At 41.4% G+C, this 18,556-nt stretch overlaps 1 protein-coding gene across 1 annotated transcript in view; it reads right to left on the reverse strand.

Moving 5' to 3' along the window:
- Nucleotides 1-13,414: 13,414 nt before the first annotated feature.
- The window catches only part of ass1 (argininosuccinate synthase 1), a 29,733-nt gene continuing 24,591 nt past the window's right edge, over nt 13,415-18,556 (reverse strand). Inside the window, exons 13-15 of the mRNA XM_050053590.1 lie at nt 17,513-17,669; nt 14,011-14,076; nt 13,415-13,843 (exon numbers count right to left, since the gene is read on the reverse strand). Of these exons, the coding sequence (XP_049909547.1) occupies nt 13,795-13,843; nt 14,011-14,076; nt 17,513-17,669 (272 nt within the window). The 3' untranslated portion in view covers nt 13,415-13,794. The remainder of the gene's footprint in view (nt 13,844-14,010; nt 14,077-17,512; nt 17,670-18,556) is intronic.

The following is an 18,556-nucleotide window of genomic DNA, read 5'->3' on the forward strand; positions in this document are numbered from 1 at the left end:
ATTGGCGTGCTGCGTCTTACAGACATCCGTACAGATATCCATTTCCCTTGCCTGTCAGCCTCTGGGCATGTTATCACCTCCAAAAAAGAAGCAGAGAAAATTAAGTGGGAGCTGAAGGCTGTTCCCAGACCAGCACCTCTAAATGAAGACCTCCAATTTAGCATGACTGAAGTATGATCCCGGCCCTGCTAACATATTGCTACCATGTGCTGTCCAATGTATTCAAGGTGGCTGGGAAATGATTTTAGAGCTCTGGTATCAAAGGGTGAGTCAGGTGGTGGTCGTCATTTGCAGCCAGACGATGCATACATAAGCACAGACGCAAGAACACACACATATAGATAGTTATTATGAATTCAGCCCCCATCTGGTCAAACAGCAGAGGAAGTAAAGGCAGTTAAAGCAGGTGTGGGTCTCTGGCGTCCTGCCAATCAAGCAGTGGGAACTGAGGTTGCGTTGACCAAATCTGTGTGTGTGTGTGTGTGTGTGTGTGTGTGTGTGTGTGTGTGTGTGTGTGTGTGTGTAACTGTGGTTACCGTCACAGGCTGATCAAGTGTCACACACACACAGCTTCCTCCCTGTCATTGTCTTGCAGAGAATAGACTCTTGTTCCCAGGGTTCACTGTCGTCAACAGAGTGCATCTTCAGCAAAGCATTTGGTCTCTCAAGAATAAGAAATTCAAGAAATCATCAACGCGTTCGGAGTAATTGATCCACTTTTCTTTTCATTTCCAATGAAGTGAAAATGTGATGTTTTTGTGGTCAGGCAAGTGGAATACATGCCCAGCTGGACAAGCGAGCATTTAGGAATAAGGAACATCAATATTGGCACACTTACTCGTTTTAACTACTGAGCTTTTACCTCCGCCTCTCTCCTCGTCAATCTCAAAAGAATGGGCCATATGAAACTGTAATTGCTTTATAATTGCCACGGTTCTGCCATGGGCGTAAATTTCTAAAGACAGGATACAAGAAACGGATAGTGTTTCATCCAGAGACCTCTGAGGTATCCCTGCACAGCTTTCATTCATGAACATATTGTTAATGCGGAGGGAAGCAGCGAATAAAAGGGTAGTGGCTCGAACAGATTCATACTTGTCATCTTTGAAAAACACACTGGACAAAATAATAAAATCTGTAGCATCTTTTAAGTCATTTAAATCTCACCTTTCTAAAATTTTGTTTTGGTATTATTCTCACATTTTTCTGGTAGTCCATTAGAAAATGCACTTCACCAATGCTATGACCTTTCCCATAACATTGTCAGACTCATGATGAAGAGTGAAAAAGAAAGGATCAAAACTGATGCATTACCCACAATGCAACTTGGGTCCCAACAGTTTGGTTGTTGATTCAGGTGTGTTATCCCAGCTGAACACCAAGGCCCTTAGATGCTGATATTTGGTTGAATTCAGGTTGTGAAGTCAGGTGACCAAAATGTCAGGAAAACGTGTGATGCCAGAGTCAATTTTGACGTAGAATACTGACGCTAGATGACGTTTATATTTTGTTGGTTTTAAGTTGTTTTGTTAAGTAACCAAAATCCAATGTCTTCCAAACATCCCATGCCACCATCATCTTGATGCAGAATAACAATATTTAGTTGTAAAGTAGAAAGAGCAAAACCCAGCATCTGCAAAACGTCTTTCAGTAAGGTCCACACACAATTTGATATTCTGAAGTTGTTAGATGATAAATTATCATTGACCCAATTTTCATCCAGCCAAATTGTAACTTCTGTCCGATGTAAGAGTCCAACATCTTTCTGACGTCATTTTGATGTCTGGTGCCAGCCGGGATGCTAGTAGCGGCTAATATAGCCTTGAGCAGGAAGAAGGGCAGACTAAAAAGGTCTATCTAGGACACTTCTTTTTATCAGCACATCCTAAAATTTGTTTCATTTCCAAACTTGTTATCTTCAGCTACATTATGCGCTGACTCAAGTGACATCCCTTGAGGCAAATGATCAGATTTTGCACAGCTTCTCCTGGAACAACAGAAAACTTTATACAACTTTTTTCACATATGCAGTGGTGCTTTCAAAGACTTGTAAACTGACTTTGAGTGCAAAATTTCCCCATTAACCACTTTGGGATGGTGATTTAAAAGAGTGCTATACATAATAATTAAGTTAAGTTATTAACAAGCCTAACTTAAAGTGACTCGATGCAGAAATGTGTGTGAGCTGTTTGGATGCAGGTTTCAACCTGGAGGCGGCTGAGCCTACAGCTAGCAGCTAACGGTGCTAACTCCTTAGACAGCGCTAAACAATGGCAACAGTACCGACAGAGCTAACAGTGTTAACCGGGGAGGAACAGGAGGATGTGCACTTTGGTTCTGCAATGACACCGTCCCAGTATCAGCTGTAACCTACATATGAGCACATTGTAAAGCTGCAGCTATGAGCAAGCCAGTGGGATACACACGCACTAACATACATGCACAACCAAACTGGTTTACCACAACAACCCACAGAGAAGCTCAGATTACAAAACACAGAGGAAGGTTGACTTCATTCTCTGCTCAGGACACCACTACTCCGCATAGTGTTTTGCTGCTATATTAATGCTTTGAATGTCGCACACAGAACCTTTAAACTAAACCATGTGCAAAACACCACCAGCTATTACACGTATGGTTGGTATACTGTGCACGCACACACCAATGGAGCTTGTGACGAGCATGATTTTGTCTTTTGTCCATATAATTGTATCATTTCTCAGTCTTTTGTTCGAGCTGCAGGTAATTCTGTTTTTGTTAAGTCGTGTTTGATTTCTTTAAATGTGTGGTTGGAACTTTTGCGCTAACTCAGGAATATTAACTTAGAAACTTTGCTAACTCATTTTGAATCTCTGCGAAATATAAATATAAAAAACAAAGTGTAGAAGCAAATCATAAGAGACCTATGATCAGCATCAGAAAAACCAGACTGACATAACAAAACGCAAGAGGGGAAAAATAAAAAGTGCATTTACTGCAAAAGAAAAACAGAGAGTGAATAAAGAGAACAGGAAACAGGAGTATGTGGATATGGGGGTGAAGGAGTAACATATAGGACAAACAAACAAATGAAAATCTCTGACAGGTAACATCCTGTCTTGAAAGAGAAGATTGACAGATGGAAGGGATAAACAGACCAGCTTTGTCCAATAATAGGAGACATACACTTTTACCTCCTTGTTTTTACCTCTCTTCCATTTTACTTTGCAGCCCCCTCCTCCTCCTCCTCCTCCTCCTCCACAAGCCACTTTGCTTTGATTCAGCTCTGTATCTGTATTTTAAATGACTCAATTACATGGGATCCCGCGGTGAAAATTACGGATGTTTTCCACTATTTCTCTCCACTGGGACACCATGACCCCTTTCCACTATTTCTCTCCACTGGGACACCATGACCCCTCCCTGGCTCCAATAACCCCCCTCCTCCTCCTCCTCTTTCCACCATCCCTCTCTCCCGGCCTCTCTCTCCACCTGTCCTATTTTCCTCCTCTCCCACAGTCGCCCATTTTTCTTGATAAATGTTCGCTTTGCTGTGTGTATCTGTGACTGAGAGGGAATAATAGCTAAATGGTCTTGTTTGTGAGCTCTCTGCACATCGAGCTGACAAAGAGTGTTTCACAGGTAATTCTTCTGCTGCGACCACACAACGAGCCACCAAAAAGACGGATGACACGAGGCGCTGTTCAAATCCAAACACCAGGCATGACAGAAATAAAAGCACATCAACAGGCAGAGATGGACAGAGTGGGGTTTTTTTTGTTCATCCAAAGCAAAGCAGTGTTGTGATTCTTTTCAGCACTTTAAACCCACAGCTTACGGGGGTCTGAGGCATTTTCAAAGTGGAATCTATCTTTGATGTACTCTGTTGGTGCTGAATCTACTTTCAAGATAAAACCCTCACCTACTGCTGTGTCGCATATACTCACTGAGGTGCAAAGCGGCAAGTAATGCTCAACCAAAGTGTACGGCTGGAACAGCTTTAAGGTGGCAATACATCCACAGGTCCCACGAAGCAAAACAAGTCTTCCTCATTTCATGCAAACAAAGAAGCACAGATCTTGTAAGGCTGTCCAACAGACACTTGGCGAGCTTTATTTGTTGCTATGTTGTAACTTAAAGGACACAAAAACAAAAATCAGAGCAGCTGTCAGGGTGGTGCATCAAAGGCACTGTACCACAATGTCTCAAAATGACTACTTTTTTCTTTGCTAAGACAGGAACCATAAACCGAGACTACTTAACACCCAGAATGGGTTTTTTGCTTATATGACCAGTACTGGGAGTATTCTGGTCTTGCACAGTTTTGGAGACAAGTAAAAAAGTGGAATACTTTACATGCCTGCGTTTCATATTAATGTTCGTGACATGGAGGGGATGGTGCATAGTGTGACAGCGAGACGAGACTCCTGCCAAGCCGCAAACAACTGCAGACCACTGTTTGAGACCAACAAAAGCCCCTGGAAACCCAGTGAGTCATCACTGGGTTTCCAGGGGCTTTTTAGGCACCAAACATGGCTATTATCTAGTGACCTGTTGCTGAGTTCCCTGCCAGGATAGTGCCATGAAAAGCAGTTATTTTTTGCAAGGCATCGCTGCGTTTTCTGCCAAGATAGTGCCACATAAAACATTTGGTTTTTTTTTTACCAAGATATTGCTGTTTCCTGCAGAGATACTGCCACAAAAAGCAATTGTTTTTCACCAAGACATTGCTGCATTTCCTGTCAGAATAGTGTCACAAGAACATTTGTTTTTTACCAAGACATCCCTATGTTTTCACCCAGGATTGTGCCATTAAATGGGAGTATCTGAGCCTGGTCTCAATCCGAAGTTGTCCGAAACCAATGAAAAAAGGCGCCCTTTAACGTCGGCATGATGCATGACCAGTTGCCAATATAGTTTAAACATGGCGGGACAAGGACGAAAGTTAAGGTGGCTAAAGTCCGTCCGGGATGGGTTGTGAAGGGTGGTAGATGGATCCAACAAATGTTGTAGTGTTTGCGTCCTGTAAGATTCGAAAGCCAAACCCTGTTCTTTTTTCAGTGCTGTACTGACGCAGTGCATTTATTTTGAACAGCCAACACACCCAGGGTATCTTGCATGTCATATGTGGACGTGGAACGTCCATGAGCAAACGTCAATATGTGAAGAAGTCGGAGTGAGAATGTGTTGGGTACTTTAAGCCAAACCCTGATCTTTTCCTAACCATTACCAAGTGTTTTTTGTACCTAATCCTAACCACATGATAATCACAGCACTATTGAAACGTTAAGAATCCTAAAGTAGCTGCTTCATTACAACAAACAAATGTAACGTATCCGTGGCTTGTAGAAACGTACAATGCTAACAATTATTCTGGCGACAAATTATTAGAATTGAATGATGATTCTGCCATCTCATTATCAACCCAGCAACAACCACAGCAAATAAGTTATTGCTGGTTTGACTGTGAGTTAGCTGTAAGATGGAAACCCCCACTTTCCCTGAACAATATTCAATGTCACATCTATATTTTGTTCTTGATTAACTTCGTCTGGAAACATTAACAAAAAGAATACATGGGACTAAGTATACTATCAACATGTGGACTTCTGTATGTAGGTATGTATTTCGATTGGGTTGTCTTTCATTTATTTATTTATCTATGTATTATACCATTTTACTGTTCTCTGTTAGACATTTTGTATTTTGTTTTGAGGCTGTAGTGTCCGGGTGGCAGTGAGGATGCGAAAAGGTGGTAGCTGGGTTGAATGATAAGGGAATGGGTGTGGGGACACCATAATAAGTCTGTGGTCATACTATATTGTTTTACACATATACAGTGTGTATGTTTATAGGTTGTAGTAAAAACAATAAAAACAAATATTATAAGAAAAAAGAAAAACCTTTATAGCTTAAACCATCATTTTAGAATATATTTGCTAAAGGCTCACTAATGAAGACCGGTTAAACACCCAACCCAAACAGCCTGCATACCCTGTGGTGTAGTTTAGGCACCATCGGAAAAAACCTTCACTGCATTATCATCCATCATAAAACACGCCATAACAACCAAATAACCAGCGCCATTAAACATTTAGATCGTCCAAGGGATTCACACAGAGTGGGGAAGACGAAGCAACCAGAATAGCCACCTTGAACCTGATAGGCCCCTCATCCATTCACCACCTCGCAGACCAACAGATCGAAGAACATAAAAGAGTGTGTGCCAGCAAACAAACCTCACCAGTAGACCCCTGGGAGAGGAGGGAAAGGGGAGAGGCAGGAGCCAAGTCCCTTTCAGATGAGGGAGATAAATCTATTGATTTGAGATCAGCGTGCTGCATTACTGCTACGGCCCCAGGGGATCTGGGAAGTGGAAGAGGGTGTAATGGTGAAGGTGGGTTGCAGCTTGTGGCATGGCTCTAGAGATGGCAGTTTTTATTTGTTGGTCCACCACTTGGGTCTGACTGAAATGTCTTAACAAACTACTGGATGGGTTACCATGAAGTTTTGTCTTGGTCCCCAATGAATCTTACTACTACTATAATGTGCAGGCTCAGAACCTAAAGTCAATCTATATGCATGAAGAAGGAACAGGCAGTTCAGCGCCAGGCTCAACAGGTCTAAACAGCTGCCAAAGGTTCTGTCAGCAGATAAGTGGCAGACTAACACTGCTGTTCAGCCAGCCACATGAACCTGAATCACAGCCAGCCATATACTGTATACATAGGCTCACAGAGTTGCTTCTGACTAAGACCAAATAATCAAAAAGCACTTGCATTACATTAGAGTCTGTGCTATGTGGTGAGACTAAAAAAGAAGTTACCTTTCAGGAAACTGGGTAGGAGTGAATTTACAGTAAAGCTGTGTTCATATGGAATCAAGCAGATGGTAGATGACAAAGCGGACATCATTTTAGTGGACGAGAGCAAGATGGTAAAATTAGGTGAGGCCAGCAGAAAATACTGGTCTGGACTACTGGACTTTATGCCATTTTCTGCGACCAAATTTGCAACCGGATGTTGCATAGTTCCTTAGCACAAGGTGAAAACATGGGTGATCTGGACAATTAAGAGACATTATTAGAATAATTACATAAAATATAAGCCTAGCTTAGCATAAAGACTGGAAACAGGTGGAGACCGCTAGCCTGGTTCTGTCCAAAGGTAACAAAATCCATCAGTGAACACCTCTAAAGCTCAGTAATTAACATCTCACATCTTATTGTTTAATCTGTACAAAGACAGATCTGCTGGTTGCCTGGGAAACATTCCAGGAAGTCCCTGCTTTCGGCCAAGAAATTGTCCAGCACATAAACTTCTCTGAAACCATAACTTCTTTATGCACTTTGTTTTTCATATGGAGATAACAAATAAGATCTGATATGTTTATTTGTGAGATTTTGAGGTGCTGGTAGGAGTATTTTGCAACCTTTTCCCGTTTCCAGTTCTTGTGCTAAACTAAGCTAACAAGCTACTATTAGCTTAATTGGCAGGTAGTTTTATATTTACTGTATAAGGGGCGGCAGTAGCTCAGTCCATAGGGACTTGGCTTGGCTGGAGGGTCGCTGGTTCAAGTCCCCATACGGACCAAGTATGAAATGTGGAGCTGGAGAGGTGCCAGTTCGCCTCCTGGGCACTGCTGAGGCACTGAACCCCCAACTGCTCGGGGCGCCTGTCAACATCAGCCCACTCGCACTGACATCTCTCCATTTAATGCATCTATAGGTCCTGTTTGTGTATGTGTGTGTATTTCGGGCCTGTGTGTGTATGACAACAGAGTGAAAAGATTGGGTCCCCCCTCAGGATTAATAAAGTATATCTTCTTCTTCTTCTATAAACATGAGAGTGGTATCAATCTGCTCATCTAGCTCTCAGCATGAAAGCAAGTGAGCATATTTCACAAGATCTCAAATCCATTAAGCGTCCCAATTGAAGATGGAAAAAATTAGCAACTACAACTCAACATAACCACAAATTCAGCTACTTGAGCAACTGTAACAGGGTAACTTAATCCAGCATTGAAAAAGGTTATCGATTCTTGTTAGCCCCACAGAGCCTGCAGACTCCTGTCTAGTCAATGTCCGTGGGTAGTTGAGCTACATTTCGTTGTAACAGGAGACAGGAAAGTCCTCACACTCATTAACCCTTTTAGTTGGACAACACTGAGCAGCAGGCAAAATATTTCTATTTTTCCATCAATATTTCATCACCGGCTCAGGCCAAACAAAGCCAGGGGCTTTGACCGTAATGGTCCCATCTGTCTATAGATCTTAAGGACATCAGTGTATGAGTGTCCTTTGACACCAGAAAATAGGCTTCGACATCACAGGAAAAACACTCACAGGATCCATGGATGTTAGCTCGCCTGGAAGGCAAAGTGTATCCTGCTTTATTCGGATGGTTCCTCACAGATGGCCTCTTCATGTTGGAGCTGGAGATCAAGTTTCAAGAGTATGAATGAAGTGGACATTTCAGCTATTAGGACAAATCAGCTCTGTTCCAGTGCATCAATGGCATTTATACCCAAGAACAGATCAGAGCCACAGAATTAATTAACAAATTAATACAACTAAGGGCTGCTGGAAATGTCATCTCCTCTCTCAGCTGATTCCCAGTTGTCCAGGTTCACTCAGAATCACTTTCACAATCCTAATTTAGTCAGCCACCACATTAAGAAGGGTTTGTTTCACCTGCCGCACATACCTGACACTTAGTTCAGAGAATATGAGCCGATCATCATCTGATTATTACTATTTATCTGACTCCATCTCTTGCTACTCATGGATATAAACAGTATGAATATAAATAATGTATTAGTAGTAAGCCAACAATATTGGTATGGTATCCTGGCCTCTAAATCGCTCATTGTTTTTTAGCAGTGAGAGAGTGACCTCATCATCTCTGCCAGGCCCATTAGCTTTCTGCACAAACCACAGGGGACTCGTCCATTAACCCCTTACTTGCTAAGTAAAGTAGCATTAAGTGAAATGTTCAGAAACAAGGAAGAACTGACAGTTTATTGTGATATCACTGCACGGATAAAATATGATGTGATAGTGGTTATAGCGAAAAAGTGAAAATGAAAGAGGGACGATATGAACAGGAAAAGTCCAGTGATCTGATAAGTGGATTTAGATTTAAATTAAAATGTTCAAAGAATTTTCTATAAACAAGTGTAGAGTGGAGACAGGGTGACGGACATTACAATAGAGCCCTGATACAGCTCACTGGGCTCAGGTTATACAAACCCGAGTGAAGGAGACCCACTTCGGCCTCTAATTGGTTGTAATTAACCCCCCATGGTCATTGTTCTTGTCTCATTGTGTTTAAAGAGGAGAGGTCAGTGAACATGGGAGCCTTTTACACACAGACAGGTATCTTAAGAGCACAGATTGAATGACCATGGAATATTCTGACGGGTAAAGACACATTGATATGCTTTGTTTAGGTAATTCTTTCTTTTTGTCCCCAGAAATGAACGATTTCCGAGTCTGAACTACATGCTCTATTATCCCTCGGTTATGAATGCAAGGTCATCAGGCTAAAATCACTGTTGTTTTTTAGTTTCTGAGACAAATACTGCACTAATAATTCTTAATGGCAAGGCAGCAATCTTTAAGTTTTTGAATCATAACATGCATTAAAAGAAATTAAATTACAAACAAGCAAGCAAAAACAAAATAAAACACATACTTACCACATAAGTGAGTTTAAAATAGTGATTTAGAAGCAGATAGTGAAGTGGAAAGCCAGGAAGTTAATATTAGAAATAAAAAGTATTCACTCAACAACTGTAAGATTAAATTTCCACTAGTTATAGATAATTTTTCAGCATTAATACACACACATTTTGAGTTACCAGATTGTGAAAATCACTTTGGCTTACCTCCTGGAAAAGGCCTGTGAAGGATCCAGCCTACAATCCAAGTACTGTTGTATATTTTTTTAATCTACAGATGTTATCTGGATAAATTAGTGTGTGAACCTTTTATGAATGACTTATTAACACTTACACCTTTAGACTTGATGACTTATGACAAAGTGAGAAACCCAGGTGAATTTATGAATAGATAATAAATGGTTTAAAGTGAATTATAATCAAATAAATCTATTTAATTAATGTAAAACTTGACTTTACTACCAACACTGCACCCATAGTTTGCACATATCAAAATGTACAATCACCAGTTGTCACTCGTGCAATATTAGTACAAACTTAACTGTGCAATATCTTTTCTTCCTATGTCCAATAATGTGAATTCAGCCATTCATCTATTTTTTGTGTTTTCTTATCATATCTTTTTATTTTTTGTTATTTATTTATTTGTTTTACTGGTGCTCCTTGTTGGAAGTTTTTGCTGTTGTAACGATGCAAGTTTCCCCACTGCCAGACCAGTAAATGATTAACCTATTTTATCTGAAAAACAATGTGCCTCATTAGAAAGAGCCATCTTAAAATCAAGTGTCTCATACACTTTCTTGTTCTCCCAAAAGAATCATCCATTTCCAGCATGGCTGCCCGCTCATCGCCAGCGGGCCTTTGCACTTCATCTCAAGAGGTCATAGACCCCAATCCTGAACAATAGCCTCCTTTGTACATGTGCTGTTGGAGAGTGACAAGGACTTGAAGGTTAGTCGACCTGGACTCCCGAGGAGACATGGTTGCACAGGAGTGTCCATTAGGGCTCGGTCCTGTGACGCCGCCGACTTTCACGTTACGCTATTGTTACAAGGCTCTCCCCTGAGAGGTGGACACAGAGTGGGTAATGAGGGGTAATTGGTCCAGGGTCAAGGATGATTAATTCCCTTGGTCAGGTGTCAGCTAGTTTTCATACCTGGCTGGCTGGGGAGACAGGTAGTAGGAGGGAGGGGAAGGTGGATGGAATATGAGACGTGGTAGATGAGTGGGTAAGTGGATGTGTGTCCAGGCGCGCACACACATGCACAGCAAGGACTGCGCTTAAATAAAACTAAGCCCAGAGTGGACATCACTACGGAAACTATATTCCTAAAACAAAAGCACACACATTGTGTAAGACAGCTATCACATCAGTAAAAATTTCCCGGGATCATATCTTTCCAGAAACCAAGTTGAAAGGTCACCACGATCCTCCCCCTCCAACCACTGAAGCCAGATTGAGATTGATAGCTGTCCCCATCCCTCCTACCTCCCCTTCAGCTTGACTGACTAATCTGAATACCTCTCCATCCATCCCTTCATTCTAACCGGGCAATTTTGGACACTGATTATCTTGCAACCTGTGTGTGCACGACAGTAAATGCAGGGGCTGGCTGGTAATTGACCAGGCAAAGACTGAGACGCCTGCCGTGTAATTGAGCGGGGGCTGAGGGGCTCTTGCAGGACTGAAAGGGTCCGAGGATCCCTCATTGCCCATTAGACCTGGCAGGGGGTCTCCTGTGCCTGTGGACTCCACCTTGAGGCACACCGTACCCAGCACTTCAATGCAGGACTGACATCTTTCAGTGGTGGGGATTGGGGAGTGGTGTGCAGAGAAACAGCTGCTCTGTCCTACAGACTGAAGGGTGATAATAGGGTGACGCAAACTGTAGCATAAAGGGGACAGCAAAAATACTTTGTACACTTAATGTGCAAACATCAAACACATCCTTGTCCTCTTTGAAATTGCTATTGTAGATACACTGAACTTGGCAAGAAAACCATTTGTTTGAGGATTAAATAGATATAAACTGCATCTTCAAAACTTTCTGTCAAGAGTTTTGACTTCATTTAAGTGTTAATAAACATTTGAATTATTGTGGCATTAATCTCTGAATAATTGACGGTCGTGATGGAGCAGTTCTCACAACATGGCTATTTATGACTGTAAATTTGAGGAAAAGTTTGCTTCTGTGTTTTCTTGCTTAGAGTTTGACGAGAAGGTCAATTCTACTCTCACATCTGTACACTGAATATGAAGCTAGGGCCAGGGCTCCATTAACTTGGTTTAGCATAAAGACTGGAAACGGGAACACAGCCAACCTGGCTCTGTCTAAAGGTAACAAAATCTTCCAGCAATCTTAAAGCTCACTTACTAACACTTTAAATTTCATTTGTTTGTATGATGGTTAAGGGTGCAGTTTTTCGTGACTGATAAATGTGCAATTTGGCCCTCTAGTGTCTGAGCTCTTTGAAACTTTGGTTGCTTTAAACACTGACAATGCTGATTGTCAGATCTCTTTGGATGCTTTGGTATACATCATTAATCACTTATTTGTGTGGCTGTCATGTAATTGTGATTTTGCTATTTTCAATTGAAAAAAAATCTAAGATTAAAAAGATTTTCTTGCTTGATGTTGTATGCATAAAGGTCCAGTGTGGGTGTAGGATTTAGTGGATAACGGTCTAGCGGTGAGGTTGCAGAGCTTCTCCCATGATCAACCATGTAGAATAATGTGAAAACGGGGAAGGCCCTGTTGTGGGCCAGTGTTTGATTTGTCGTCTCAGGACAACTGTAGAACTACATGGCAGATAGTAGAAGATTACCTGCGCCTTACGTGGATATAAACGGCCAATTCTGAGCTAATGAAAACATAACGATACTTCTTTTCAGGGGATTTAAAACTACCAAAAACACAGGTATGAATATTATACTCCATTTCTGCCAATAGATGTCCCTAAATCCTACAACCTGGACCTTTAAAGCCTTAAATGCATCCGTATGGGTTACATACTTCTTCATATTGACAATTTGGAGGTTTAAAATAATTTTTTTGGGCAGGAAAGGGGTAACAGAAAGAAAGAGGAGGACACGCAGCAAAGGGCTGCAGGTTGGAATCCAATCCAGTCCAAGGACTTAGCTGTCATGAGGCTCACACACTACCAGGTGAACTGAAAGTCTCCACAACAAATGATTTTTAATTCAGGGACAAAATGGGTGCATCCATACCAGATTTTTCTATTTAGTTAAAAAGGGTAATAATGAATGACACAATCCTCTAATCTTTGTCTTTAAAATGCTTCTTTCTCTTCCCTGTGTTCTCTCAGCCTGGCGACCCCATGCAGTGCAGGGAAATATACATATGTGGCCCATTGGTTTTCCTTCCATCTGACTTGTGCCATTTGAGCTCAGAAATGGCCTCATCACTTCTGCTCCAGCGGCTATCAGCGAGCCACCATGTGGACTTTCTGCTGTGCCAAACTCATGCACTGCCACAGCTTCATCTACATATTGTAAATATGATCCAGTGTCCTCGCTGCCCTGAAATCTTCACGGGGCAGTGACTGTACAACCCTGAGAGTTAAACAGGCAGGCACTAATAAATAGGCTGCCTGCCAAAGACATGGACTATTAATCACTAACACATTCATACTGACAGGGGCTGATGTGTATCTCCACAGTGTTTGCTTGTAAACTCATGATAAATGCCCATTTTTTGTGTATTGAATTCAGAAAAGAGCTGAGGAAGAAAAACACAATTCACTCCATTTAATTTCTGAAACAGAGAATCTAATCAAAATATTTGCGATCGAGCGCTGTCCTATGCCAAGAATGAGAAAAGATCAGGAAATAAGATACTAAGAAATACAAACTACTAAAATGCTCACCCATAGTATAGCTAACAATCATTTGTACACCTGATTCAAACTGTACCTGGCATGGACATTTCACAGATTTTTCTTCCTCCACTCTTCACCACCTAAGAAACATCACAGTTTTACAGGAAGAGCGTGGGGTGCTTGCTAGTGTGCTACATACCCTGAATATAATGAACAGCAGACATTAAGGCAACAGCTTAAAACACTGCAGAGAGAGGAGTGAAGAAAGAAAGATGGTTCACAGGACTGCAACAGTTAGTTCTTGGCGCTGGAGAAGCCCTGCAGACGATGATGTTCCCTTAACCTGTGGAGGCAAACAAGAAGGACAAAGAATAAGATGGAGGTTTAAGTGTAGGTACGAAGGCTGTGCATGTGGACAAGGTTACTTTTAATAGGCATTTTTAACTGTTTTGCTGTCAAATTCAAGGTGAATACTCAAATGATACCCAGCCCTATTTAAGAGATACTAACCTGACAGCATTAATCCTGATGAATCCAGAGGCATCACATGGGTCGTAGTCTCCCTGCACGTCCATGCTGGAGTGAGAAAAAGTCAAGAAACATCCAGGTGAGTCGACACAAATCTTATCAACCATCATAGCTCAAGAGCAACCAAGACCTGAGGGAAAAAGTTACAGGATGTGCTGCTAACAAAATGATTGAAATGTTTGGTATCATTGCAGTAAACATATGAGACATGGAGCCTCATCAACTACTGGGATAACTGACTCATTGATAATCTGCTCTTTTGAAATAATGTTGCTATTGATTTTCCTCTGAATGCTCCTCTTTAGCATTGTTTGTGCTGAATAACAGAGAATCGATATGGGAGAATGAAAACACGCTCAGATACACAAGCACATAACAGACGCACATAACCCATTTTAAAACAATCCCATCATATCAACTCTGAGCTAAGTGTTGAGATGATTTTCTAATCTGATGTTTCTGTCTTCCGGTTTATCTGCTTCTTCTAAAAAGACGTGAATCTATAACTTGTGCCACTGCGTGTTCTCTGTTGTTGAGGCTGTTGTCTCGTCTTAGTGTGTGCGTCTCACAAAGAGTGTCCGTGCGCTGTGTAATTACAGCAGTTTCTACCTGCAGTGCTTAATACACTCCCTCACTGAGTCCTCTCCTCTCTGCGACACCCCCAACTCCCAATGTACAGCTTGCACTCATTCTTCAAAAGCACTTAGCAAAAGAGGAAATTGCCAACAAATGATAGGATAAACACTATAAAAAGAAAGACCGACAACTAAATCATCAACTCTCAATACAGGCTCCCTACCCGGCACCTGAACACCATTATGAGTGAGTGGCTTTAAAGAATATGTGTGTGTATGTGTGTGTGTGTGTGTGTGTGTGTGTGTGAGTGTGGGTGTGTACAAGCATGTGATATTTTGTGTATTCCTTTAAGAAACCCTGCAGTCTAATTGAGAGTGGAAGCCAGCGGACAGCGAGGAGGGTGACATTTCTGTCTCAGATGGGTGCGGTGACGGGCTGTATTACCACTGTGTTAATGACGCCGTTTACTGTTGCCCGTGGAGAGCCAACAGGATGTCAGCGGGGGTTTCATGCCTAATCTGGTGTGTATGTGTGTGTGTGTATCTATGTGATTGTGGCAGGTTGTCATGAAGAAGTGACAAATAAGTGTGTGTGTGTGTGTGTGGAGACTGCAGCTTCCAGGTGTATCACTGTCAGGTACAGTACATTCATATAAAAAAAAGAAAAACACAATAAACTCCTTTACAGGGCTGCACATTAATTGAAATATTGTCTCATCGCAATATGGCCTAGTGCAATATCCAAATCACAGGAGCTGCATTTTTTTTTTTTTTTTTTTTTTGATAAAAAGGTAAAATATCTTACAACATGCCATTATAAATGAAGCACTGTGGTGCTACAGAAATACCTGGCCCAAAAATCATGCAACAAACGCAAGGGAACAAGCTTGTTTGGTACAGACCCCAGCAAAAAACACATCATTATCATTGTTATATTTTTTCAGTAAAAAATGACATGGAAAAAAAATCACGAATCATATCACAATTGCAGTATCTGTCAGAATAATTGCAATATGATTTTTTTTTTTGCGTTTTGTGCAGCCCTACTCCTTTATCAATAAAACTAAACAAAAAGATTACACGATTTGTACCATAGCTGCTTACCACCACCTGTAATAATATATTCTTATGTGCTATTCATATATGTTTTGATACAGAGGAGCAATAAATCTTACAAATGCTGCATTTTATGTACATTTATTTTTGTTTTGTTTTTGAGCATTCATGCCTTTATCAGACTTTTGATTGATTAATTCATATTAAATATATTTCTGATTTATTTGTGGCTTTATTCATAGTTCTTGTTAATAAATAAAAAAGCATTTCCAATCAAGATACGTAGAGTTATTGTCACCTTTGATATCAAAATAAATTGTTAAAATCCCTGCCAAAAATCTCAATTACAACAAATATTGGTGTTGGTCAGGCTCCAGCTGGCACAACCTTTGCCAATTATTGAATAAAAGTTACTTAATTACTCCAACAGGTAGGAGAAGTCACGGCTGAGTACTGTGTATGCACGTAGAGCTGAAACCTGAAAGCTGAAAACAAAGTATTCTGACAAATTGATCAGTCTTTTCAATAATTTTTCAGGTACTCATACCAAGCACGGAAAAATATTTGGTGGTACCAGCTTCTTAAATGTGAGGTTTGATTCTTTTTTGTTGTGATAAACTGAGAATCGTTTGGGTTTAGACTGTTGGTAGGTTAAAATAAGTAATGTGCACGTCATGTTTGACTCTACCAGTCTTAATGGGCATTGATCACTATTTTCTGATATTACATAGTAAAAACTATTTGTCAATATATTGAGTAAAAAACTGCATATATGTGTATGTAAGGCTATATCAGAGATGTGTGGTTACTTGTACATACCCACTGCCCAGCCAATTACAACTGAGTGTTCTCTGTTAGGATGGTATAAAGTTGCATGTCACCATGTGTGACTACATAGTTTGATGCTGCAACACAACACCTCGGTCACACTCATGTCGTCCCAGGAAGGAAATGTGTCTCTACAAGGTCAGGTGTTAAATGAGCACACAAGCCTTCATCGGTGACAGTTTCTTAGCAACTGACTGGGTGAAAGATGGATGAGTTGCCATTTATCTTGAGAGTGACTCAGCTGTTTAGTTATTAAATGTTTTATTGGAAGAAGAATACTCATAAAAACTGAGACAAAGCAATATGATAATAAAGAGACTGAATGAACACATGGTCCGAGTACAGTATGATCTATATTTATCTCTCTCTTACACGGGTCACAATATACACTCAGCGTATTGATTTTTTCCTAAGCTTTTTTCACTTGCCAAACCAGTCAGATATTGAATGCTGTTGAATCTTGACCTGCTTAACTAGCATGACACCCAGGTACTTCCCTCTTAAAAGCCCGGTGAAATCACTTCTCTCCTCTGGCTGAAAACGCCATTAGCTCTCTGACTCTAGGGTACAACTGGAGTGTGTGTGACTGAAGTGGAGATGGAGAGGCATATGGAGGGGTTTTTACTTTGGTCAGTGCTGAGCCTGCCCACAGGGCATCAGGGGTCAGCCTCCTGAACAAACCCACTGTTAGTGCAGCTAAGAGGCCATGGGGGTGCAGCAGGAGGGGTTGGGGTCGGGTCTGCCCTCCAGGAACTGAGCTTGACACTTCTCTGATGTCTTTGTGAGGCAGGGTCGGTTTAGTATGCTGATGTGGGGGTCATAAGAGAACTTGGGCAAGCTGACCTAACAACAGGCAGACTGGTGAACATGTGGAATAGCTGCACCATGCCCAGAGCAGCCAAACACAGCTGTCAAGTCAGAACAAGTGCGCTTTGATTCGCTGACACATGGCTCCTTCTGTTTTGTAAGCACACCCACACATATACACACACACACACACACACTTTTATTCTGTCCTCATTTACCTGACCAGCTCTTCATTGTAAAGGGACTTGGGTGACTCTCGTCCCAGGATGTAGACCTGACCCTTGAAGACAGAGAGCTGGACTTTGCCCTCCACATTCTCCTGGGACTTGGCAATGCAGTGTCGCACAAAATCGCACTCTGGACTGTACCAGAAACCTGAGGGGGCAGGAAAACAGCAACATATTAACAAAAGGTGTGGATCTAAAGGTTTGTTTTAGATTTTATTGTTTTGTTCATATCCATTATTATCATGAAGGTTTTATATTGGACAATAGCACAAAAACAATATGGAGAAGTGGAGAAAGACGCTCCTCCTCTGTTAATCCTCCATTAGCAGCAGGGTGCACAGGGGTGTGTGTGATGCCACACTTCCCTCTTTTTTCATGAGCTAAAACTCTCTCTGTGCTCTGGTCTCATTTCTGTTCCAGGTGAAGTTCATACACCCCTTTCTTTTGTCCCATCGCGCTGACCTGGCCCGTCAATCTCTGAGACAGATGGGCGAGGGAAGTGTCTGTATACGTTCAGAGGTCAGACACGCCTCACTCAGCAGGGGTCCTCCTCTCATCAGTGGCTGACCTCCACCTCATCGTCTGGCCATGTTCAAAGACACAATCCGTCCCGGTTTTTATTGTCACTGGATTGGCACAAGGTGTCTGATGCGACAATTGTTCACCCAGTTTAGTTTAAATTGGGCTATTTTTTATTCCATCTTTATGTTAGTTCTATCTTTTTGTTGCTGCAAGCGTCTCTGTATGCGGGTTATTTGGGGAGATCTCAGTAATTATTATTTTTTATTAGCGATTAATCAATTATTTACTCTATTGAGTTTAAAGATTATGACAAATATCCTCATTGTGCGATTTTCTTTTGTTCTATTCAACAATTAACTAACCACCATTCAAACGCTTGCTGCAACTGTACTGCAGTACCCCTAATTGTTGCAAATTCTCTCATGAAAATTTGCTTGGGTAAAAAGTGACGTATTAATGCAAAGCAGATGTAGAACAGGTGGATTGTTAACATAAGCCCCGCTGCCAGCCGTC

The sequence above is a fragment of the Epinephelus moara genome, chromosome 9 (genome assembly GCF_006386435.1).
Source record: "Epinephelus moara isolate mb chromosome 9, YSFRI_EMoa_1.0, whole genome shotgun sequence".
Lineage (NCBI taxonomy): Eukaryota > Metazoa > Chordata > Actinopteri > Perciformes > Serranidae > Epinephelus > Epinephelus moara.